A 24,702-nucleotide genomic window follows, 5' to 3' on the forward strand; every position below is an offset into this window, starting at 1 on the left:
TATACTCTTCAGTAAGCTCATATTTCTGAATTAAAAATTTGAATTCATAAAGAAGCTAATTTTGGATTCTTACTATTTGCAACAATCAAAATGGAGAAAAATATAACTTTGTGTGTGATCATTCCCAAAAATACAATGACTGAAAAAAAAATTCACATTTCAATGTGAATGTATGCCAATCAACCAAAACAAGGAGAACTCTGTCTATTCAGGTTTGAACATCTCCTGTCTTTTCTTCTTACAGGATGTAAAAAGAAAAAATGTAGATGATTTGGGAAGCAAAATCCTGAACACAGATACTTCTGATTTTCCACATGTATACATCTAGTATTTCTCTCAGGATCACCAGTGTTAGAAAACAGCTACAAATATGGAACATTGTGTGTAGTATTCATGCTTGGGGAATAGACTCCCATATGTTCTTCCTGAGGCAGAAAAATACTGCAGTCCATGATCCTGTACAAAGCTTTCTGCCGTTACATGACAAAAAGAGTCCGAGCAGGAATTCACCACATACTGAAATAGAACGTTATTGTAACATGGAAGGCTGCCTCAGCCATAGGCTGATGACAGCCTTTGTTTTTTTTTTACATATATATGTGCAATCTTATCCTAAAACAACTAACTATATGAGCTGTGGAATAAGAAACCCTGGTCAAATAATGAATAACTCATCTGCTGTCTGTGGGCTTGCAGGTGCACCTAAATAGCTGCAGGGCAGTATTAAAAGACAGAGGCGGGAAATTTTCTAAACGCATTCAACTTGACTTTTATTTATTTATTTATTTTTTTAACCTTCCCTGCTGGTTTATAAAAGCTGCCAGCATCCGAAATCACCCTCCCAGCAGTGTGCCTCTGTCAGTTGTGAAAATATCTACAAATATAGGTTTTAAAAAGGCAAAGTATTTACTGGGAGCTACTTCTGAAATGTCTGTGGGGGAACAACAATGGGGAGTAGGTTTTTTTGTGTGTATTTTTTTTAAAGGTGCCACCAACTTCCACTGAAATGCGGCACAATATGAATTAGTCTACGTGAAATAAGAGGGTAAGAGAAGTAAAAGTGTTTGAATCACAAGGTGAGAGTGTGATCATTTTTGAATGACACATATTGGGTCTTCAGCTACTCTCTCATACAATTTTTAATAGAAGCTTCACAATAAAACTGGAGCACTTCCAACAGTTTCAGAAAGACGTATCTGTAGCTGAAGGGGAGCAGCATCTTCATTTATTCAGTGGAGAAACACCTAAAAGGTTACCTGTAGCTGCATGGTGGCAAACTGCTGAAGTACAAAACACAGCTGGAAATCACAGACATCTAGTAAACAGTTAGGTTTAGGATCTACAGCCCTGCGAAAAAGTATTTTTCTCCTTACAAACATAGTCTTTTATGATTAAGGGTGATTAGTAGTCTTGAATCGATTCCCCTCCTCCCCTGTGGGGGCGCTACACCAAGAACCAATGAAGGAAGTGACACGAAGAAGACACTGAGCGCAGCAAATGGAGTGTCGTCATATTTTAGTTGTAGGATTTCTTTTGGTAAAAACAAAGAAACAAACAAAAAAACGGTAGTGCTAGACACGTGTGTTTTCGGTTATATTTACCCAGAATGCCCTGTGCTTTCGTCCGCTTCCTGCTTTTGAAGCGGACTCTAAGCCGCTTAGCATTCATACACATTCGAACTGCACCAGGGTTCACTTCAACCAAACAAAGACCTCTTCTTTTTTTTTTCTTTTTTTTGTCCATATCAGTTTGTTTGTGCGTTCACACCTCTCCAAACAAACCTGACTTCCTAGGCAAATGAACTAGAGTTTGGATAAAGTGGCCTAAACAAGACCGTTGTAAATGTCCCCTATCAAACTGAGTCTACTTGACTACTGACTACAGGTGTGAAAAAGTGAAAAATAAATTACTATCTGTTTTAGGTTCTTTCACTTTCACAAATTCTTCTTTAGGAAATGTCACAGTATCATGAGCACCATAACATCCACATTAATGTCTGCTGGAAATAAGAGGGTTTATTTAAATTATTTTTAGTGTTAATAGCTCAATTAGCACCATAAGCTAAGGGGTAAACTTAGTTTTGCGGCGTATGGTTGGATTGATTTGGGATTGCTTCCATTTTCTACAATATAGGATGGTTTTTTTATTTATTTATTTGTCTGAATGTGAGGATTGGGAAGGGATTTCTATGGAGTCACCTGTAGTCCAAGTGCTCAGGGAGCCAACAGAAGCATTTTGCCTAAAAGAACTTTGAAGCACAAATTAGGATTGTTAGATTGCATTTGAACAACTGCAAGACTTAAGTCAATTTTCTTTGGGCACCGGAGACCAAACCTGAGATTCTGATCCCAATACAGTGATTGGATGATCTCATGCACTTCATTTGATTAACAGAATGACTCAAAAACAAATCAGTGAAGTACAGAACTCAAGCTGATGAGTGGAAACAAGAGTGACGGTCAATGGCTGTATGATCTCCGCAAAGAGTGAACTATGATCGATGTGTGTTATGGATGATATTTCTAGTTATGCTCAACCCCACAGAAAATATGTCATAATGAGAACGATACACTGTTCAAGCTCTTTTATAACAAAATAACACAGTTTGGGCTTTTTTGGTAAATTGTCCTGGTTCAAATATGAACCCATCCAAACAGACCAAAAGATTGGGTTATGAGTTTGACCGACTATAGTGGTAAAGGTGTTTAACAAAAAATGGGGTAAAGTCACCAAAAAAGTGGGTTGAAAAGAAAAAGCCATAAACTATACAACTTTTACAGTTCTTCACACGGCAATACACCTGAAGCCAATTTAGAGATTGAAAAGTTTAATAAAACTTCATAATGCTTAATAAATCTGACAATTTGCTAAATCTAAACAACAAATTCACATGTAGCAGTATACACATTACCCACTTAAACAGACTTTATAGGTGTAAAGTCTTACACCTAGAGCTCTTTCAACGAGAATATGTGGAATATTCTAGACTATAATGAAGCGTTGGAAGTTGAAATTCCTAGGCTCAATGCAACTCTACGCACATATATTTTCAATGGCTGACTGTACCTCCAAGAGCAGAACTAAATGTGATAAAGATGAGAATCTTAGCCCTTCGGTAGAGCTGATGTGCTTTCCACTGTGCATATTAATGCATATAAAATAGGGCTGAGACTTTAGCTCCTTTAATTTGGTTAATTAATTTAACACGCAAAAATTTTTAAAGCAATTAATCATGTTCTTTTTCTCATACAAAAGTCCAGAGCCTGAACCTTTTGTTGCTGGTACAGCCATAAATCTGATGTACAAACGAGATCCGCCGACAGTGACGGACAACAAAGCCAGTTTCTGTAAAGGTATTTTTGGTATTTGAACTTTTAAAATGGTCCGTTATAATAAACACTTTATTTGAAGCAGTGTGCCATGATGAGTCTTAATGACAGTTTGACTATTGTCATGAAGTGTCATTTGATCAATAATGACATTTTTTAATGCAAAGATGACATTTTTAATGGCCTTTCAAAGCAACTTTGCATTAAAAGGCCATTATTTACTGAATGACACTTAATGACAACAGTCATAAACATTCATGAAGACTGCTTCATGTTCATAACAGATGCGTATGACAGTGTCATGTCAGTCTTGTTCACTTCAAACAAAGTGTTACCAATTGTTTTTAGTGGGAGTCTCAAGTATTAGCTAGTGGGCAGCAGACCGAAAGTCCACTGAAATGCCTCAATTTGACCTTTTTCATTTTGGCCGGTCTGAAAAGAATAACTTAATTTAGTGTTGTCACCATATAGAGCAGAATTTGAGTTATCATCTTTTGAGCAGACAAAAGAAGCCAAGTTGTACAAAATGGCGGTCCAATGAGGAACCAAACAAACTTCCTCACAATTTTTCTGCCGATGTTTGGTTAAACGCTACCAAAATTCTGCCCCAGCAGAACGAACACAGCATTTGGGTCAAATGTATAATCAAGCAGATTTTGCAGGGTATTATTGTGGTGCAGCAAGCGAGTCATTACGTCCAATCAGCAAATAACACCCATATAAAAGAAATGTTGATTTGAAGGCCAGCAACAATAGTTATGCTGTTTTCCATTACCGCTGCCTACAGTGCTTCTGAAACCAGGATGCACCTTTCTGCTGGCGCACCAAGGCAAAACAAACAAACAAAAAAACTTTACCAAAATTATAGTCATGCAATCTTTGATGATGAAAGGTAGGGGGTCTAGCTAGAAAGCAATGCTAAGGGGGCAGGTTGGATTATTTTAAATCAGCATGAAAGCAGCTCTTTCTGCCGTATAAAAACACACATTTGCAGCACTACTGTTCAACAAAATGTGTACATGCTGCACACTGATAATCAGGGAATGAGATTCAATATAACACACATTGAACTTTGTTCATTAATTGCAGTTTAATGTGTGCTTACAGTGTTTTGGAAAAGTATCCACACCTTGTTGGTATACTTTAGTAGGATTTTACATGATAAATCAGAACAATGAAGAAAAGGAGATATGATGTTAATGCAGTAGCTGACTTTTTTGACATTATTTTTTGCAGAATAGGATTGGATGAGAGAGTATCCTCAAACAGAAGTTCTTGAATCTATCTTCAGTGTCTTATTTGGAATGAAACCTGAAACCATTTCATTATAGATCTGACTGTATGTTTATGCTAACAAAAAAACATACCATATTTGATAAAAGGATAGATACATGCGAGTTTGATAAAATTCAGAAATTGCTATTTAAAAAAAAAAAAAGTCAAACAAATTAATTCCAATCACAGGTTTTTATCTTAAGCCGTCTGGAAATAAAATAGAATAGAAAAATCTGATGCAAGTAGCTGCAGTTACCTACAGACCAAAAATAAATGTATTAAAAACTTTGATTTTAGTTCTCTGTATAGCTAAAATGACAACTAGACGATTATTCAAACAGACCATTTACAGAAAGCAAATTAATACCTTAAGGAATATCAAATTATGGGAATTTGGCACCATGTATAATTTACATGGAAATGTGTGCTTTCGAAACCCCCAAAGGAAACTCATTACATCTGACTTTTGGATCTACAACAACCAAAATGACTGATGATCATGTGATGCATTAATATTCCTTAAGCATTCATTTTCACCCACTTAATGGGCTACTCAGCTACAATTACATTTGCATGAAAGGCACTTCAATTAACACGTGCTCCAATAAAGACATGCATGACGGAACCATCAATTAATATTCTCAGTTTACACTGTGGCATTGATGTGGCGCTCGGAGATCAAAATTGCTCCACATTTCCATCTGTTTCCAGAGAAGAAACAAAAAAAAAAAAAGAGAGAGAAAGCCCTGAGATTTCTGAAGCGGCTCGCTGATTATTAGGGAGAGGATTCCTAAGCCTTTAGCGGAGTATCGGGTGTGACATACAAACATTGATTTCTCACAGGATCAAAACAAATTGATCCATTCTCCCGAGGTAGTTTGCCTTTGCAAACAAGATTCTGCAGAAATCAATGCGGAGACTCCGCTCGTCTCTCTTCACTGATGCGATTCTGGGTATGAACTGCAAGATAAAGATGGAGGATTGGATGGATGACCTGCAGGCTTCCACTGCCAGCCCAGCAGTTTTCATACTGTTTAGCAAAGTGGATCGTAGCCGAGTGAAATTTAGGACAGAAATAGTTCTGGGTGTCCGTTGTCTTTGATCTGAAGCGCACAGAGTCCGTTTGTTCTACAAAGAAGACAGGAACTACTGATCCACCCGACCACCTAACCCTCTAAGCCCCTAACGCTGTGATCCTTGACTCCAGTGTGTGATAGTGAATCCCAGATAATTCAGAACTGACAGAAGTCCCTGGTCAACATGTTTTCTGTAGCTTTAAAGATTCATTAATCATTGTGATGTCATGCAAAAGCAGCTATTTACATTTTGCCATGTAACAGCTGCAAATGTAAGTCATAATCACATGATTTTATGTATTTAGACCAATACAACGTAGTACGGAGTTGTAACGTGATTGAAAATTTTGCGCGGGTTGTTTTTTTTTTTTTTTTACTTTAGAAATATCAAAAAGTGTGAATTGACCTGCTTCTATTTTGATTCCTCTAAAGATCTAACGCAACAAATGGTCTCAGAATTGAGCTAATTAGCAAGTAGCCAATCTGTGTGTGATTTAATGACATAAAAATAAAGGTGTTGCTTGAAGACATTAGAAGTTTGCTAGAGAACATTGGTGAACAAACGACATCACATAGAGCAAGGGACACAGCAGACTGATCAGGGAGTCTGCATGGTTAGCTTGTGAAACAATATCCCTAGCTTTGAACGCCTCATGGAGCACCTAGCAATTATCTAAAAAATTTAAAGGGTTAAACAACTGATGTGAAATGATCTTGTTACCTCTAGTGGAGCTGCAGTCGTCCTCAGCTATTATAACAGTCTATATTGGTCATAACGTTAATTTAACTAGATTTAAAAAAAACAAACTTCTTTTCAAGACAAACCTGGTAAGACGGCAGCACCGTTTAGAAGTACCAACAACATGCACTCTTAAAATGTGCTTCATTCAAGCGTGGCAAAAAGAAAGTTTTTGTTGAAAGAAAAAAAATTAAGAAAGATTATTTAGTGGTTGCTGCACAATGTGTGGTACTCTGGTCAGAAGTGACCAGAAGTAAACTTTGTGGAGAAAAACCAATGCAGAACGTAACGCTGAACACACCAACTTCACTGTAAAACACGGTGGAAGAGACTTGAGCTACAACAGAATATTTCAGATCAAAGAAAATTCATGTGGCCCCCACTTCATTCTACATTGGTCAGCGCATACTCGAAGTGTTCTCAATGCAGGACACGTCCGTGCAAAGATACATTTTTACAACTGTGTACTCTGTGTGCTACAGTAAATGACTCGGCGGGAAACTGTTCAAATCAAACTGTCATGTGCGCAACGTCAGGCTGATAAGGGTGAGAGTCGGCACAAACAGTCACAAGAAATGCGGCTAGGCCTCCAGCTAACTCAACAAACTAGCTAGTATCCATTTGGATTGTGGGAAATTAAGGGATTGTGTCGCGAGAAATGTATCCGATCGGCACAGTTGACTGTCACCATCCATGGACGGGTTTGATGGTTGACACGGTTTAGAGTCCAGGTTGCTCAAAGATTATATCTCTTCAGTATGTGGAAGCCTTTTAAAGATAGCAGTGAATCTCGTTGCTCTCCATTCAAACTGACTTACCTTGAGCTGTTTTGTAAAGAATAATGAGCAAAACTTTTACTTTAAAACTAAAGCAAGTTTCATCACAGTGAAAGGTGGTTCCACCGCTCAACTCATGGAGATTAAATACTAATAGAAATGTGTGCAATACAAAAAGGATGTGTAATATTCCTTCCACTTCAATACCATCCTGTATTTAGTGTTGGTATATCACAATACAGTGCATTAAGGTGTGTGGCTGTACTATGACAAAAAAGGTTAAAAGGCTTCAAGGCATAGAAATACTTAGCTATACCACTGAGGAAGACAGAATCCATGTGACGTTGTACGTAGCTTGCAGATAAGCCTGTGTATCGGCATACTAATGACGCCGTGGGTCAGCGGTGTCGGTGGGACAGGTGGGGAAGTACGCAGGAGCGCTATAAGTGTGCAGTTACCCTTCAGTAGCACGCAGCAATCTCCTGGCAGGCACAAGGATGAGAGGTACAACTCCAGCTGCTCACCACCCGCTAGCATGCTGAGACGAAGTGCCAATTGATATCTTCAGTGGTAAGCTGTTGTGACAGCTCCTTTGTAAATCAATGGACACTGCTGTTAAGCACCACCACTCATATCTCTTTGACTTTAAAGTTTTTCCCCCAAGGGTTATTTTTTTTTTCTCATACCCTGACTTCACAGCTTAGCCAGCGGCGGCAGAGCACACCCCGTGCATACCATCCTGTCCCTAACCTGGCTGATGAATCCCTGGGTGCACTCACTCTTTCCTATTACCCGCCGCAATTTGACTTGCAGAGAGAAAATTTCAAATAATTGCAGGAATAAATTAGCTTCACCTCCATCTGTCCTCCTCTTCTTTTTTTTTGTCCCTGACACTCTCAGCTCGCAGAAAATGAAGAAGTCCAGATTCGTCGTTCTGCATGGTGATTTGGCTGTTATTGCTGTGATGAGGAGGTAAAGCAGGGTGACAGATGTTTTTTAGGACCTGAGTGCGCTCACTCCGGAGCGCGACATTTTTCTTTTTTTTTTTTTTCCCTCAGCAGTTTTCCTCCCCTCTGTCTGCAAACAACTGTATTCAGCCCTGCCGCTGTTCTTTCTTCTCGCCTCATTAGTTCGGAGGCAGGAAACCAAATTACGCTCAATTACAAAGTCATCAAAGGCCATCTGAAGTCCTGTCTCAGCAAGCTGGACCATTCACCAGGGAAGGTGCTTGAAAAACAAAGCTGAATTTAGTCAAGATTTAGCCGTAAAAGAAACTAAAAGGAGGTATCGCATCAGTAATGGCTCAGTAAGAAAAAAAAAAAAAAAAAAACACAAGGAAGCCATAGACTTTTACCTCTGCAGATATGGATTGTCTCCAGACTCTCACCAGGCAAATTAGAACTCATATGTTTATGTACGCAGCAAGAATTTCAAATATTTGAGAGATTTTTCAGGAAAAATATAATACAAAACCTGTCACTAATGAACCTTCCTTCTTGCTTATCCGGAGTCGGATCGCTGGGGCCCAGACTTCTCCCTCCACTGTCCGACCTTCTCCTCTGGGGGAATCCCAAGGCGTTTTCAGACCAGTCGAGAAACACAGTCCTTTCCAGCATGTCCTGAGTCTCCATCCAGAGGGGTGCCTGGAACACCTCACCAGGCAGGCGTCCAGGAAGCACCCGCGGTCTCGTTCTTCCAGGGCTTGTGAACACAAGTTAAGTCGGAGCTACTGCGAAAATGGTTCTGGATGGTCATTCTGAGTTCAATTTCCACTTTTGACCATTTGCTACATGGGTTTTCTCTGTTCGCCGTTTCCTCTCTACTTACTGTTCAATAATGGCCACTAGTGAAAAAAAGAAACTTAAAAATACAAAGATCTGCAGACAACTTTAGCTGACATACAGAACTCTTTGGAAAATGTGATGTGGGAACGTTTAAAGACGCTCTACAAGCAGGATGTTAATCAAAAATGGGGAGTATGGTGGCAACACCAAAAGAATCCAATGTCTACTACGTCAAGCCACACAGAGAATCCTCAAAATGTTTGGCGTATGTGTAAAGATGAGTTTGATAAAACATGAATTCACACAACAAATAACCATGATGCATTATTCATACTTTCAGCAAAATGTCCAAAAGGCAGAAATTCTAGTGGCGTATGTAAACTTATGAGCCCAACTGCATGCTCTCTGTAATTGCCCAAAATTCAATTTTTTGCCAAATCATAATTTCTCTTCCCCAGAGAGCAGAGCGCTCTGTCTACGGCTTAGCTACACAGACTTTCGTTTATGATGAGAGCTCGACATGCATCACCGATTCATAAATCGCCATTCCCATTAGAAACTTGTTCATCCTTATTATCTTGCATATACCGCTTCACTTCCACCATTTACTCAGATGGGAAGGACATTTTTCATTTTATTTTCCTATAACACAGGAAAATGAGGCCAGTCGGTCTTTTTTTTTTCTTTGAGTCTCTATGGAGCTAAGAAGCTTAGAGTAAATAGCACACAAGAGCAGGCAGGGAGAGTCTGAGTCTTGGTGCACACAAGTAGTTCAATGGAAAAGCAAGACTTCCATCAAGTTAGTGAAACATGTCTGACTAATCTGGAAAGTTTTTCTCACCACAGAGAACCCTGAAGGGGCAACTCGCTCGCAGTTTAACTTTCGGCAATCGTGAGATGACGGCGGATCAATGGTCCAGCTTATTCCTGCTGACTGGAAATAATATGAAGGGTTTTTGGAGTTCATATTACCAATTGGTACGTCTGACAGAGCATCTTTGGAGGGAGCTAAAAATGAGGGAGATGGACAGGAGGACTCCCAGTATCAAAGACTTGCTGCTTATCGCAAAAGACGGATTGGCAGAAATGCCTACAATTTTAAGAAGGATTTAACTGCAGCAGTGCCAAGAAGAAATGCTCCGTTGATTATTGAGAGCTGAGAGTAATGGAGTTTTTTTTTAATGATGGGAAAAGAACAAGAAAAATTAAACTTAATCATTATCAATGTTATATGTCTGATATTCTGCAGTTCTATTTAGATCTGTCCCGTCGTGCACTCAGACTAAAAATAATTTAGTTAAGGAAACAAAATCCTTTCTGATTGTTGGAGATTTACTCTAAAATTCAGCTACAATAAAGTTATGGAGAGGATGCTTTTCCTTTGGAGCAAGATTTCCTCCAGCTGCCTCCATGGTTGTAGGACAACTGCTACAATTCAAGAAGCGACTTCAACTGTAAGTCCCAGGTCTGCCTCTAGATGTGCAGCCATTTCTTTTCACCGACAAAGTAACCCAGACGGGTAACTTCTAGCTGCGTGTGGACTTTTGAGACAAAGAACAACCAGATAACCCAGAGGTTAACCATTCAAGAATAAGAAGCAGCGAGGTTCCTCCTTCACAGAATACAAAAAGGACGATCTGTAAAAACACATTCATTTTCCTCCTTTGTGGGAGGAAAGTGAATTTACCAGAGGTAAGAAATGTTTTGCAGGATTTTGGTTTTAAAGAAACTATCTGGATAAGGATTTCGCATAACATTTGGTCAAATGAATTCACTTTTTTTTTTCTTATATGAACCAGAACTAGACTTCAAAGGAGAATTTAAATATCATGTTTTTCCTTAAAGTCACGATGTGACTGATGTCAGTGTCTCTAAATGTTGCGGTTTACGTTTTAAACGGACATGACTCGCATTGCGTTTCTAGAAAGCTTCGCTCTGGGACCAATTGTCAAATGTATGCCGTTACCATGTCAACCAGAGGTCAAATGCAACAGAACATCACCAGAACCTGATGTGACCTGAGCCTAGAGCTTGGTTCATGCTTGACGCATTTACATTCGAACCCACGTGTTGAATACCAATACTAAGCACGTGATCCTACATGCGACATGTTGTCCAGCCATCATCTTGTAACACATTCATTTGTTCTAGACACAGCAGCCATCTTGTCACAAGATCAGTATTGCCAATGTTTGGGAAATCATTTCTTCCATTTTGCCTCTCCTATTGATATTGATTTTTATTTCCCAAATACACAAACACACGTTATGTTCACGCACACACACATTCAGATGAAGTTATTGTCGTCAGTCAAAAATAGTAAGTTGGATTTAGAAGGTTGAATATGAAACTGCCAGAGGTAAAAGAGCAAAACTACAGAAAAGGTTCATGGATGGATATGCAGAGGGTTGAAATGAAATGAAGTCAAATAATCTGCTGGACCGACCCGCGTAGAGAGCAGCAGAAAGAAGAAGAAAGTTGAGAAGTAGTTTGAAGGTTGAGAGGAAAAATGCTGCTTGAAATAAGTGGCCTAATACCAAATCGCATGTGGTTTTGTATTAATGCATCTAATAGAAAACAAAGCCGTCTACAGGGTTTCCCCTAGAAAACGTGCTAAGCCCAGCAGTAGGAGCACCAGGCCAGACATCCAGTGGTTTACCATGTCTGTGAGTTGAAAAATGTTTGAGGTGTACAGGAAATTTGAAAATATGACTGCATTATTGGATGGCACTATTAATACCTAACACCAACAAGGAAGTCTGAAAAAAGTATGATTAGAATAAACATACATATTTTGCATTGAATTTGTTTTAACCTACAGTATCTTTGAAGTGTCTTTTTTTTAAAAATCCTTTATCCATGACGTGTCACTTTATTTGCTGAAGTTGTTTGCGTATAGACCCATGGTGGTTACAGAGTCAGTCTAATGCAATGCTAACATTCAACCTTTCCATCTTTGGTATCACTGCTACTGGTGTATTTTAAAAAGAACTATAATATATAAACAAAATGCTTAGCCCGAAGGGGGCAGTAGATTTATTATTTTTTAGCTTAACTCAATGTTTAAATTAGGTTTGACTTCAGCACCATCTCATAGCTGTTTAGACTTCTTTTTTAGAGTCTGTATTCATTTGAAACATTTGTTATCTTAGGAGAGAATAAAAATAATAAAAGAGAGCAGCTGTCTTTGAAATAGTTGCTATATTTTCTGTGTCTGGTGAAATCAGAGTAGCTACGATACATCTAAAGCACAGTTTTACCCTCGCCGGGCCTAAACAATGTCAGCTTTATACAGACGTAACAAGCTGTGACCTTGCATTTTGTCACCACATGATGTCTGTTACAGTTCGTCTCGTCTCTGGAGTCACTGGCTCATCACTAATGCTGTTACTCACAGCGACAGCCTCGTAAGAACTTGTCGTCTATTGTTAGACAAAATAATAACCCAAAACAAACTTCGCTGCCTGCGAAACCAGCAGCCACAATTTGTACTACTTAGTCACCAGTGTCATTCTTTCTGTCACTGGTGCATCATTCATTCGGAGGGATGATCTCTCAACATCAAAGCAGCCTGGTTGCCTCTGGATGATGAATAAAAGCTACAACACAGAGTCTAAGACTGAAGAGAATTGGTGGATAATGCTGGATGTAAGCCGTGGTTTATCTGCTATAACAGTGTTATACTGAAAATGTCTCCATTAGCAGCATTATCACCCACTGTTATATATAAAAAACACATATTTTTGATAATACAGTCCTTTGTGCAGCTAAAGATATTCTTTAAAAACTGGTTCTGGCTGCCAAATTGCCAACTTTTCTTGATTTTTCATAAGAAAGCACAAGTGTCTTTGTGGTTTTCCACAAAGACAAATCGGATGAGTAATTTGTGTTGGTTTCTTAATATTGTAGTAATTCTGCCTGTTGCCAATTATCAAGGGGATTCTTTATCAGATTTTTGTTGAACGCAAGTTTGAATCCACTTCTTGTCTGATTCTCTTTTTTTTTATTGACCCTTTGCAACTACATCACCTACTCCCATTGAGGCACCATGATGAAAGTGAGTCGGGAGTACTGAACAGAGCAACTGGAATTGTTTTCCCATGTTGTTTTTGCCAATACAACATTGTCTTCTATTTGTTTAAGTCAAGTTAATTTGTCTGTGGAAGTAGCACACTGAGTTGGGGTTCAAAGACGGTGGTATTTCCAAAAGTTAAAACAGCGAGCTTAGAAACCGACTCATACTTTCTCCCTCCTGACGTGTTTGTTGATTTGATTAAATCACCGACTTTGCCTGTAGTCACTACACATGATTTGTACCACTACGTCATAAACATGGTGTCCCCTTTCACTGGAGCAGGTTTGAAAGTATGAAAGTTTAGAAGAAAAGCCTAAGATATTGTTGCCCATCATTTCACACTCATCCATGTCAGGGTTTCCCCCCAAAAAACTTGCTAAGCCTGGTGGTAGGGGGCGCTAGAGCAGACCACTGTGTGTTTCTGTGTTAAAACTTAAGTTACAAAAATTCTGAAGTGTATGAGCAGACGTCATAATTTAAAAATAATAGTGTGTGAGGCCAACAGGCAGTTCCAGGGACAGCGCAATTGGTGGACACCTCAGGTCAATGCATCAACTACAAACCTATCTTAATTCATCTTTACTGTCACTGATACTGGGGAATAAAAATCTATTTAAAATAAACAAACAATGCTTAGCCTACTGGTGGGCAAGGCCTGGTGGCCCGTCACACTTAGAATCCACTGGAGGAAACCCTGCCTGTAGATCAAAATTCTTAGCACCACTTCTGACAAAAATGAAGATCTGTAAAAGATCACCACTACAGACTGGTACAGTTTTCGGATCTGTTCTGCTCTGTTAACATATCCCAGTAAGAGCCTGAAATATGATGAACTTCCCCAATCAGGTTGGGAGTTAGAGATTGTCCTGGAGGAGATCAGTGTCTTTATAAGAGGTAGCGTTAGAACATCATTGGTTTTTGTTTTAGTCCGTGATGGAACAGGTTTGGTGTTCTGTGATTGTTTTCTGGTGGCTTCAGCTACTTCACAGCTGCACTGCCTTTCCCATCTCCGCTCCTTTCCTCATTAACTCACTTGACTTCATTTTATAATCACCTTTCGCAGTGCAGCATCTCAGGGTTTTATTTTCCATTTTGCCACCGGTTGTCTGTGTTCTTGTCATGCTGCTGTTCACTGAGTTGCCAAAAAGTTCAGATTTGTTCCTCAACTTACTGCAGTTATTTAAGTATCTATAAAGGCAGATATAGGTGAGCTTGAGTTGTCTTTAACATTGCTTCTTTGAACAAAGGCAGTAGTGGATACTGATCTTCTATACTAGCCTGGCCATTGCCTTCCACTCAGTTCTTGGCAGGTTTTCTGGCATTTAGCAAATATGATTTTTGGTTATTCAAAATTCATATTTTGAATGACCAAAATATGGTTATTCAAACCATATTGTGAATATGGTTTGAATAACCATATTCAAACCCAAAGTCCTCACTGCCTGAAGTTAAATTAGGTAAAACTTTTGTTTTACCTAATTTAAAAACAACTAAATTAGATAATTTAATTATGGTTATTCAAACCATATTTTGAATATTTAGTTGTTTTTAAATTAGGTAAAACAAAAGTTTTACCTAATTTAACTTCAAGCAGTGAGGAATTTTTTTTTTTTTTTTTCCGTGTATGTAAATATCTGGCTTCCACTGCATATTTGAATAAATTTGGTATGATTGGGCTTTTGTCTGTGGTGACTTCCGCTTTGATTCAGTGCAATAAAAGTAAACAGATTAAAATGAAGCTGAAATGAATTGCAGCTGGACACCACAGAGGAGGTACTAGGTAAGGTGTTGGAACATGCAGTACTTTGAGTTAATGGAATAGCTAAAGACTGATTAGATCTTCCATGCTAATTCCACTGCAGGCTGAAAGCAAACTCAGTGTTGGAGCAGCACTGAGAACAAGCAAACAAATCCTGTCTAGTTTGACGAGTTACAATTTTTCTTACGTGGTTATCTGGCTGCATGTTCATCTCTCTAAGAAATATCTTCATAACTGCATGTGTAGAATCTGCATGGCTGTTTTAGCTGTAACAATTTTTAAAAATTTATTCACATTTTGTCACGACAAACTGGATTTTATTGGCATTTCATGCTACAGAACGTCATCATTCTTCCAACGATTTTCGGTTCTTGCCACAGATTCTCGACTAAATTTAGGTCTAGACTTTGACTGGGTCATTCAAACTTATATGTTTTGATCTAAACCTTTCCATTGTACCGTTGGCTGTTGCAGGCATTAATAGGTTTTCTTCCAGGATTGACCAGTTTTGAGCTCCATCCATATTCCTGTTAATTGTCTGATTTCCTGTCCTCACAGAAGAAAAGCTCCTCCACATTCACATGTTGTTCTTAAATCAATTTAACGTTCTGGTGGGACTTTAAATTTTTTTAATTGAGTTCATTGCAGGGTCTGTAATTTATTGCCTTTTAATCAAAAACCATACATCGACAAAATAAGCAACATTTTCGATTCAGAAACCTTTTTTGCTGCTGGATTGTTAAATAGACATTTGAGCTCAATAGTAAAGAAATATATTGTTTTTAATCTGTTATTTAGGCTATTTAACAATCAGATTGGTGCAAAGATCTATTATACATATTTAGTTCTGCAGTGTTTCGGGAACTCCGGATCATTCATGGAACTTGTATGGACTGTGAACGCTGACATTAGCGCTGGGGACGTCTGTGCATGTTTAGCACTGAGATGCTATATTCGGCTTTGGTGATAGGCTAACTCCTATTAAGCACAACTTACAACAATTTTTTCCAATGTCCAATCAAATTCTGGGGGTCCAATTCTGTGGGCTACAATTGGGTAAAGTTTAAAACTTCAAAAGTGTCTACACCTCTATAAAGCAATCGTTTCTCAATAGTTGAGAGTACAGACCATCTTAATTTAGCAAATAAGTGTTTTTTACCAGACTAGTCCCTTCTAAACAAACACATCTTTTTAGAGCTACCAGGTCTCTTCATAGTTGTTCTGGTCCCTAACTGAGTCGGTTATGTTATGACTCTTGCCACAGCTACTTCCTGTTACTTACTCAGACAAACGTTGTCATGGAAAAAGGCCAAGAAGTCATTGCATTGCTCCCTGTGGTTGCCACTTGCTGCACAGGAGCACCAGGGTCCCACGTTGGAAGTGGAGTTGTCAAGGTAGTTGGGAGTTATCGTGCTTCCTGTAATGGAGAGAAGAGAAGATGAGGCAGATCTGGATTTCTACGGGTACATTTGAGCAAAGACAGATTCTTACATCACCATGCCTGAACTGGGCCAATAGGACGCAGTCTCAGCAAAATGAATATTTAACAGTTTTAGCTGTGCCTCGGTATTTAGGCTTTCCCTTACAGATTGGTCAGCTACTGTATGTGTAAAAATGAAACGGGATGTGCAGCTTCTGACGCAACACATAAAAATATCAGAGGAGTTGAACGTCAATTTGGGTAGAACTCTGGCTAATTTAATCTCGTTGTGCGTAGGCCGATTAAGACTTCACTCTGATTATAATAATCAAATAAAGGTCTTTACGCAGCAATTTCTATCATCACACAACACTGGCCTAATCAGGTTTAGATGGAGATGTTCATCTGCATGTAAATGTAGTCATTTGGACGGACAGTGAGAGGAATTTAAAACGTGGGAAAAGATAAAGACGTTCGCACGAATGTCTGCGATGAAGAAGTAGTGAAGAAAAAGTTCTGGCAATTTGTTCTGGACATCTTTGGCGCCTGGGTTTGTCCAGAGACGGTGAACTCAGGTGTGTTAAATCGCAGTTATGTTTTAACAAGGGGGGCAATCACTTTTTCACACCGGGCCATGTGGGTTTGGATCTTTTTTCTCCATCAATAATAAATATCTTAATTTAAAAACCAAGCTTCATGTTTACCTGTGTGGTCTGGGATTACGGCTGGACGACATGGCTGAAAAACGTATCATGATTAATTTTTTTTTTTTGGTCAATATTGATAATTGATTAGTTTTTTGTTTAAAATACTTGAAATACTGTCAAACTAGTGATGTGACCTTGACTGTTTTATCCAGTTTTCACTCGATGCTGCTATTTTAAAAACTTTTTTTAAAGAAGTTATGAAGCACAGTGTCATGTTGTCAAGAACTAACTATAGTTAGGCATGGTATTGTTGTCTTATGATAACTTCTTTAAACTGAGTGGTTTCCAACAATCTTCTGTGCATTGTGTGATCACTTAACTTTTTTATCTAAGGTACAATAGCCATGTTTTAAGCTTCTGTGCACTCCACCTCATCATCATGTTGGGGATAATTCTCTTAAAACAGCAGTCAATAGTTGTAATTGCTCTACTTTAATGTGCACAGCCACCGGCATTATAATCAGACCACCATCGATCACTGAGACATGCTTCTCATCACAATCCTCGATTCGTTCTTTTGAGTCGTGTTCAGTGAGCTTGACAATTCTGAGCCTTTCTTGGCATAAAAAGGCCCTTTTTTGATCCAGATCTATCACGGAGGCTGGTGCGAGTGAGCAAGAAGTAAAACCGAAAGGCTCGGTCCTTACCTATCAAGCCGGTGTACGCGAGTAGACATGATCCATGATTCTCCCTCTTGCAGCCACTGGCGCTGTGCTCGGACGCTTCACAGTCATACTGGAACTGAGCCCAGCGGGACCTGCGGGAGCAATAACACGCCATCCATCATTCGCCGGCTGCTTGGCCGCTGCACTCATTGTGTCGCTCAGTGGTGTCGAGCACCGGCGCTTTCTCCTAACAACAGGACGGAGATCTAAAACCCACAATGCTCATCTAAATACTCGTACTCCTACATCAACTCCCTCCGCTCCGCAAGAGTTCCCACTCCACGGCACTTCCAACCCATAATCCAGTCACCTCTAGTGACATTCATTCCTCCGTTTCTGATCCGGACACTCTTTTCCCCATCCCGTTATCTTCTGGAAGGCTGCCAGACTGTATAGAGTCAATGAGGGGCACAGACAGGCCTTGGCTCCACTCTCTAAATACCATGGGTGCAGACGGCACGCCTCCCTGCCAGCCATTGCTGGAATATTAGATGGATATGGATGCTGCATATGAACACTTCCTCCCACGGTCACTCCCCCTCCTTGCCTTTTCAGCCAGCGACCCATACCACTACCCACATAACCGTCATCATCATCCAAGGCTATCTTGACCATTACGCCGCATCACTGGCCACCCCATCCACTAGAACTTGCAGCAGGATTCCCTCAGGGCGCTGCAGCTCTGCGTCCTGCCCTCATTTGTCATGTCAATGTAATGATGTGCATAAAACTCAAAGGGCTGTGCAGTGAGTGAAGGCAGTCTCCGCAGGCGGGCACTTAATGCTGGATGACTGGTATGGGATTATGAGGGGGGCCAAGACGAGGCCTTGAGATGGTCCGTTCGCGGCCGGACGACACCTGATCGATAGCCATGACAGATGAAGTCCTTTGTCTTTTTGACATTTGAAAGGAGCCAGATTAAATGTTGGCGATGGTTTGCTGACAGAGAAAACAGACGGGACGCGTGTGAGAAGTCCTTGCTCCCGAGAGACATCCCGTATGCATCCTAATGACTTCATAACGTTGTTCGGATTTTTGATTCAACAAACTGCAATTCATTAAAATTTTCACGGCGTCTAGTTTTCATTAGTACATCACGTAAACACATTTTAGGCTGTGCAACCATAACATTTTTTTTTTTTGCATGAGTTTTCTGTCTTTTGCTCTCATGTCAAGAGGATGTGTTGGTGTTTAATATTTTGCGAGCGTCCAGAAAAACAAAACGAATCTCAAGTGATAAAGACATGGCTGCTTGTTGCTAGCTGTGTCCTTCGGAGAATGAATGCGGACTTTAATTGAGCTAATTAAATGAAGTTAACAAATATCACAACTGAGAATAATTAACCACAACTGACAGCTTGCATCTAAATGAACACATAACACTTGGCAAAGCAATCTTTTAGGTTGGAATACAATTTATTCTCTAGCAGTAAATCATCATTGAATGGAGTCCTGAGCCCCTCCTGACTTCCCTGTGGTCTTATTTTGCTTTAAAGAATTTCTGCCCAGTATAGAACGAATCCAGTTAAAGTCACACCAGTCTGATCATTTTAGATTTCTATCTAGAGACTGCAGGCGAAACCCATTGAAACAGTGTCAAAGTGGGAATCCATGCACCTCACTTACTCCTCTGTGAAGAATGATGGCCTCCCCACTGGGGCACTGTCAGTCACCCTCATGTACGCGCTACTCACACCCTTCCCCTTGCTGTCTGCTAGGGTAGGCTACAGCTAGTCCCCCACAGAGTCTGTTGGAAATGCTCAGGCTAGTTAGCATGGCCACCGATGACATTGGATAAGCAGTTTTTCTTTGACTCTAAGTCGTTTCTCCGCTATTAGCATATTGAGTTGCATGTTTATGAGCATGATTGAAATAGAGAAGACCCTCCTCTTCTCTATTTTGTTGTTTTTTTTCCCCCTGACAGAGCAGTATATATCTATAGATTGCTTTGGAACCACAGGGTGAAGGCCAAGGAGCTCAGTTTTTGTGCTTTTTTCGCCCCCCCAGAGTCTCATGTCAAACTGTCACAAAATGGTGATGGTTTTAAGAAATATGTAAAAAACATATTTCATAAAACTACTGCTGTTTTAAAGTGGAGTATGTCATTTTTATACAAGTTTTGTACATATTTGTTGAAATGATGTCATGAGTGCATGAGACAGATAATCTATGACAAACATCGATTTCCTCCACCTCTTCCTGGTGCCACTATTTTCATCTGAAGAAACGCACCAGTTGAAACCAACCAGTCAGAGCCAGGAGGAGTGTGTTGGCATTGTTAATCATGCTTGTGTACGTGCTGCTAAATGTGCCAATGGCAGAGAAACAACTTTCTCTACCATTGACTGTTTATCCGCCGTCATTGGTGGCCATCCTAACTAGCCTGAGCATTTACAGCAGCCTTCATTGTGTTCATTATGGAGCAGTATGTTTGTTCAGATGACAGCAGGTTCATAACTTCTAACATGTAAACAGGCAATTGTCAACTCTTAACTGAGCTCCAGCTGCAATGCCTCGTTCAGACAATCTGAACACGAACATTTCCAAAAAACGGGCCAAGAGTCTACCTGCACACGTAGTCTTGTTTGCAGTCTCGCAGCTGAGCCAGGCAGTTGGGCTTGTCCTTTTCTTCGTACGAGCAGGACGGCACAATGGTTTGCCTGCGGCGCTCGGCGCAGGCAGTGTCGGTGCAGGGACAGAACAGCAACTCATGGGTGTAGTCGGGGGGAACGCGGTCAAAGAACTTCCTGAGCGCCTTGTTGCACTTTGGTCGGTTACATGGCCCCGAGCGGGCCGACGGCTGGATGCAGGCTGAGACGTACTCGGTGCGCAGCTTTTGACACGTCTCATCTATGTTGCACGCCTTGGCGGCATCCAGGCAGCGGTTCACTGTCGTTACCTCAGACTCTGTGGGAATAAGCAAAAAACAAAAAAAACCCACAAATGAGAGGTTAAAAACAAAGCTTTTTATCCCTCTGTGTGGTGTGTGAGAAGTTCAAATCCCATGCAATGTTTACAAATGATCCCCAGACTTAATTGGGGCTGATCGCGACTCGCCACTCTCACACCTCCGGACTCGGCGGATAAAACCATAAAACTGCATCTGGAGTTAAAATCCAAAACTGCTGATTATTTGTAATAAACCTCTTTGCAATGAATAGAACATGAGTGGTGTTTAAATGCTGCATGAGCTCTGGTGCTGGATGTGTTTCAGCCAAGGCCTAATAGCTGAATATTTCATTCTACAAGGTTAATGCAGAGTGGCAGCGGAGAAGAAGGGGGCTCCTCCATCTCTCCAACCACACAACAAGGTCTGTAATTACTGTTCCTTCCCCTTCATCAATCTATTCATCTATCAACCACTCCCTCCTTTACATCTGGGGCCATCCCTCAAACCCCTGATTCTCTCCTTCCCTACCCGTTTTCCTTCCGTTGTCATCCGTCTTTTTTTCTTTCTCTTTGCTCAGGTCCCTCTCTGTCTGCTCATCTATTCTCCACAGTCTGCTCCATCCCTCCCTCCCTCACTGCCTTCCTTGTTAATGAGCCTCCTCTGTGGAGGCAGTGAAAAGCTCCCTTCAGAACCGCTGCTGTTTCGGCCGCATTGTTTCCCAATCCATCATCATGTGTTCATGTTTTCTCTCTTTTTTTTTTCCTCCCCAGAGATCCCCCTCCCCTGCACCCTACAGTCAATACTGCCATGATGACGCTCAGCTCCTCTGGCAGATAGAGGCTCTCATTAGTTTGTTAAGTGACTGTGTTTGTGTCTCCAGATGGATTTAACTCTGACCGAGCTGACGTATATGAAAAAAGGAGTGACCTTGGAGAGCGAGCTAACGGCCCATCGCAGAGCACGGGTTACTGTGTTCCTGACTTAAATGCTTGGAAGCCCACCGGCGTACACTGGTTGGACTTTGACAAATTGTTTCCTAAAGGGGTGTTAATGGCAAGGTTGCATTGTGAATGTAATTTTTTTGGTCATTATGCTATTGTGCTCTTCAGGTTCTTTGGGCGCTTTTTTTCAGCTATTATGACAGTTTAATCTGCTGCTAACATGCCGTAACAGTAGCTGTGTTGCCATTGACCGTAAAACAGCGTGGATTTGAAATAAATGCTTGGTTAATGGAAACACACCATCTTGGGGGAAAAAAAACTCAAGTTAAAAGAAAGTTTTTGCGTCAGGATGAGGTGGTTTTTCAGCTGCAACAAAATTTGTTAATTTTAGAAAACTGCAATGGAAGCACTTTCCTCCCCCGCATTGCACGAGTCACATGATCAATGGTTGGATGTTACTTCTGGCGAATATGATGAAGTGGTAGAAGGATCATGGCACATGTGGTTTTAATTTAATTCCTTTAACGGAAACACTGCAATTGCAAAATTGTGTTTTTTCGACATTAGCGGAATATCAACAAAGTTTTTCATATTTGTAATGGAAACACAGCTGGTGTTGGTGTCTCTTGGCACTTTCCACTCTGGAATTTTCATAACTTGTCTGAATAGTTTCACGTCAGTTTTAGTTCCACTTTAACATAAAATAGGTGGTCTCACAAATCTTCACCATAGCAATGCAAGTTATCAATTGAGTTAATCTAAAGTTGACTAGTTTTATCGATTGACTAATGTTGATAAACGGCCATTTTCTTAAATACACACGTTTTCTCTTGTGTCAAGAGGCCGACTGTCTCTCCATAACATGAGCTAAATTTTTCATATGCTGAATTTGAATAAAGAAGCACATCATTACATTTGAATTTTTTGTGTCAGCTGTGTCAAACACTGACTGAATAAACAGCAAGTTGTGGTTTTCTCACCTTAATAAACTCAACCTTGCTTATTGGCACAGTTTTTTTTCCCACCTTGTTAAAATTTTTCTGCATTATGCCCTCTGCTTTTGTTATCATCGCATCCTCACCTACATGGTGCATAAGTAAGTTTTGACTAAGAAGTTGATGCTGCTTCACCACACAGCTCAACTGAATGAGCTTGATTAAACTTAAGGAACTTGAGTGTTTTATATTTTAAAAAAGAACTGCATAAAGTTCATTTTGCATCCCACACCTATTTGGACTGTTTCTCTTTCCTGTTCTGGGATGCCCCTGCCATCTTTATTTCTGTATTAACTGGTTCTGCTTAAGGATGACCAGCGTTGCCCGCTGCTGGATGGAGAGCACACTGCAACCCTGGCAGAAGGTCATTTAATCAAATGGGGGGGGAAAATAAACCATTTATGGACAATTAATTGTAAGTTGATTAATTGTTTTCATCCCTAATTCACCCCCAAAAAACTTGCAAGAGGCTGAAGAGGCTTAATACTGGGGTGGATGTTCACATTTCAACTAGACAACTTGGAGCCAGAAAGAGCTATAAGAAAATGATTTAAATGGAAAACAGAATTTTTTCATCCATAAAACATATAAAAGACAAAATAATAGAACAGAATGCATCTTTTTTTACACCAAAGTAAAAAGAAGTAGAAAATATTTTAGCTCACAAATAATAGACAGGTACAAAACTGAACCTCACCACAAAAACAACACCTATAATCACAGAGAAGTTCAGTGTCTGAGGGCTGCTTGTTGACATTTGGAACAAATAACTTTGTTAAAGACACCTGTGGCCACGGCAACACAATAACTCCTTCTGAACTTCATCTGAAGCTGAGAAAAAATGGATGTGAACAGTTGGTTGTTTATTTTTTTTTTCCTGGCTTTTTTCCTTGTCATGTCAATGCAAATTGGAGATGTTCCCACATATTACAATTCCCAAGACCCAATCCTGTTTAATCTAGGTTTGTAGTCGCAGCTTAGGTAACCAAACCCACTTATAAAGACGCTCTGCTTTCTGAAAAGTTCAGCTGGCAGTCGAGAAGAGCCCCAAGACATTTACAATGCTCAGCAGTTCAGCTGCCTGTCAAGTGAAACTGGCTGATGTGTCAGTTTTTTTTCTCTTCTGTTCAGTTTGTAATGCCTTATTTGTTTTAACTGTAAATCACTGTTTTGTTTTGTTTTTAGATAGAATATTCACTGAACTCCCAATCCAGAACCACAAAGTATTCTGGGAGATGAAGTCAGATGAAAGACTTCATCTGGGAGATGTTTCACACCCCTGCTGTAGACTTTTCATTGGGTTGTTCTACAGGACTCCATGGCAACATGGACTTACATAGTGATGCTGGATCTGCTGGATCTAAGCAGCTGATTTCCTTATTGCTTTAACAAGCAACTTGTTGCATCAGACACCCAACACAAACCCAACTGATGGCGTATTTTCTCTCCAGCCAGGGAGCATGAAGTGTAAAATTCTTGTATGAGGAAGCACAATTTGTAGCCCTCCTCCGGGCCAACGATGCATTAAAGAGCTCCTCTCTGGGTGCAGGACTCTCAACGCTACTGACTGTACTGCAGTTAGCTGATTAATTGGTGCAGGGTGAAGCACTTTGTTATTTGAATTCTCTTCCAAATATGACGAGCTGCAGCTCCGGCTTGCATCTTTGAAAAGGGTCATTACTCTGTTTGAGGGAGACGTGCTGTAAGGGTGGAAAAACATCCATTAATCACGCCTCCGTTGTTTTGGCAGCCGACTTGTCGAGATGCACGGCGTGGATGTCAACTTTGACCTCCTGTGTAGTTACAGGAATAAAATTTATGAGGATGCGGGACAGTGCCTGTCCAGCCCGGCTGTAACTCAGAGCAGCGGAGGAACAACGGGTGTCATTCCAGTGAGCAGCATGGATGAGGTGACAAGACATGACGATGCCTGTGGTAATTCTTTAGCTATTTTCATTAAATACCAGATAATGAGTTAGCTATTATGTTTTCATTAATTCAGAAAAAATGAACCAATCGACCCAAAACAGTCAGTCAGTCTAAGGAGAGATGACGTCTGAGTAAGGCTGGACAATAAATCAATAACCATATATGTCACGATCAATGTGATCAATATCAGTAGACAACACATGTGATAGAATATTTAATATATGGAATTGTTACCGAACTCCAATCGCACAGCATTCTGGGAGATGTAGGCAAATGAAAGGCTTTAGCTGCTCAACCTCTCATTGAGACACCTCACACATGGTTGATGGCATTAACTACTCA

At 40.2% G+C, this 24,702-nt stretch overlaps 1 protein-coding gene across 1 annotated transcript in view; it reads right to left on the reverse strand.

Moving 5' to 3' along the window:
* The window catches only part of gfra4a (GDNF family receptor alpha 4a), a 186,954-nt gene that overhangs the window by 8,381 nt on the left and 153,871 nt on the right, over window positions 1-24,702 (reverse strand). The window contains exons 4-6 of the mRNA XM_008398805.3: window positions 20,173-20,512; window positions 17,588-17,697; window positions 16,096-16,230 (exon numbers count right to left, since the gene is read on the reverse strand). Coding sequence (XP_008397027.1) covers window positions 16,096-16,230; window positions 17,588-17,697; window positions 20,173-20,512 — 585 coding nt within the window. The remainder of the gene's footprint in view (window positions 1-16,095; window positions 16,231-17,587; window positions 17,698-20,172; window positions 20,513-24,702) is intronic.

This window comes from Poecilia reticulata, chromosome 22, assembly GCF_904066995.2.
Source record: "Poecilia reticulata chromosome 22, P_reticulata-male-v2, whole genome shotgun sequence".
NCBI classification, from domain to species: Eukaryota; Metazoa; Chordata; class Actinopteri; order Cyprinodontiformes; family Poeciliidae; genus Poecilia; species Poecilia reticulata.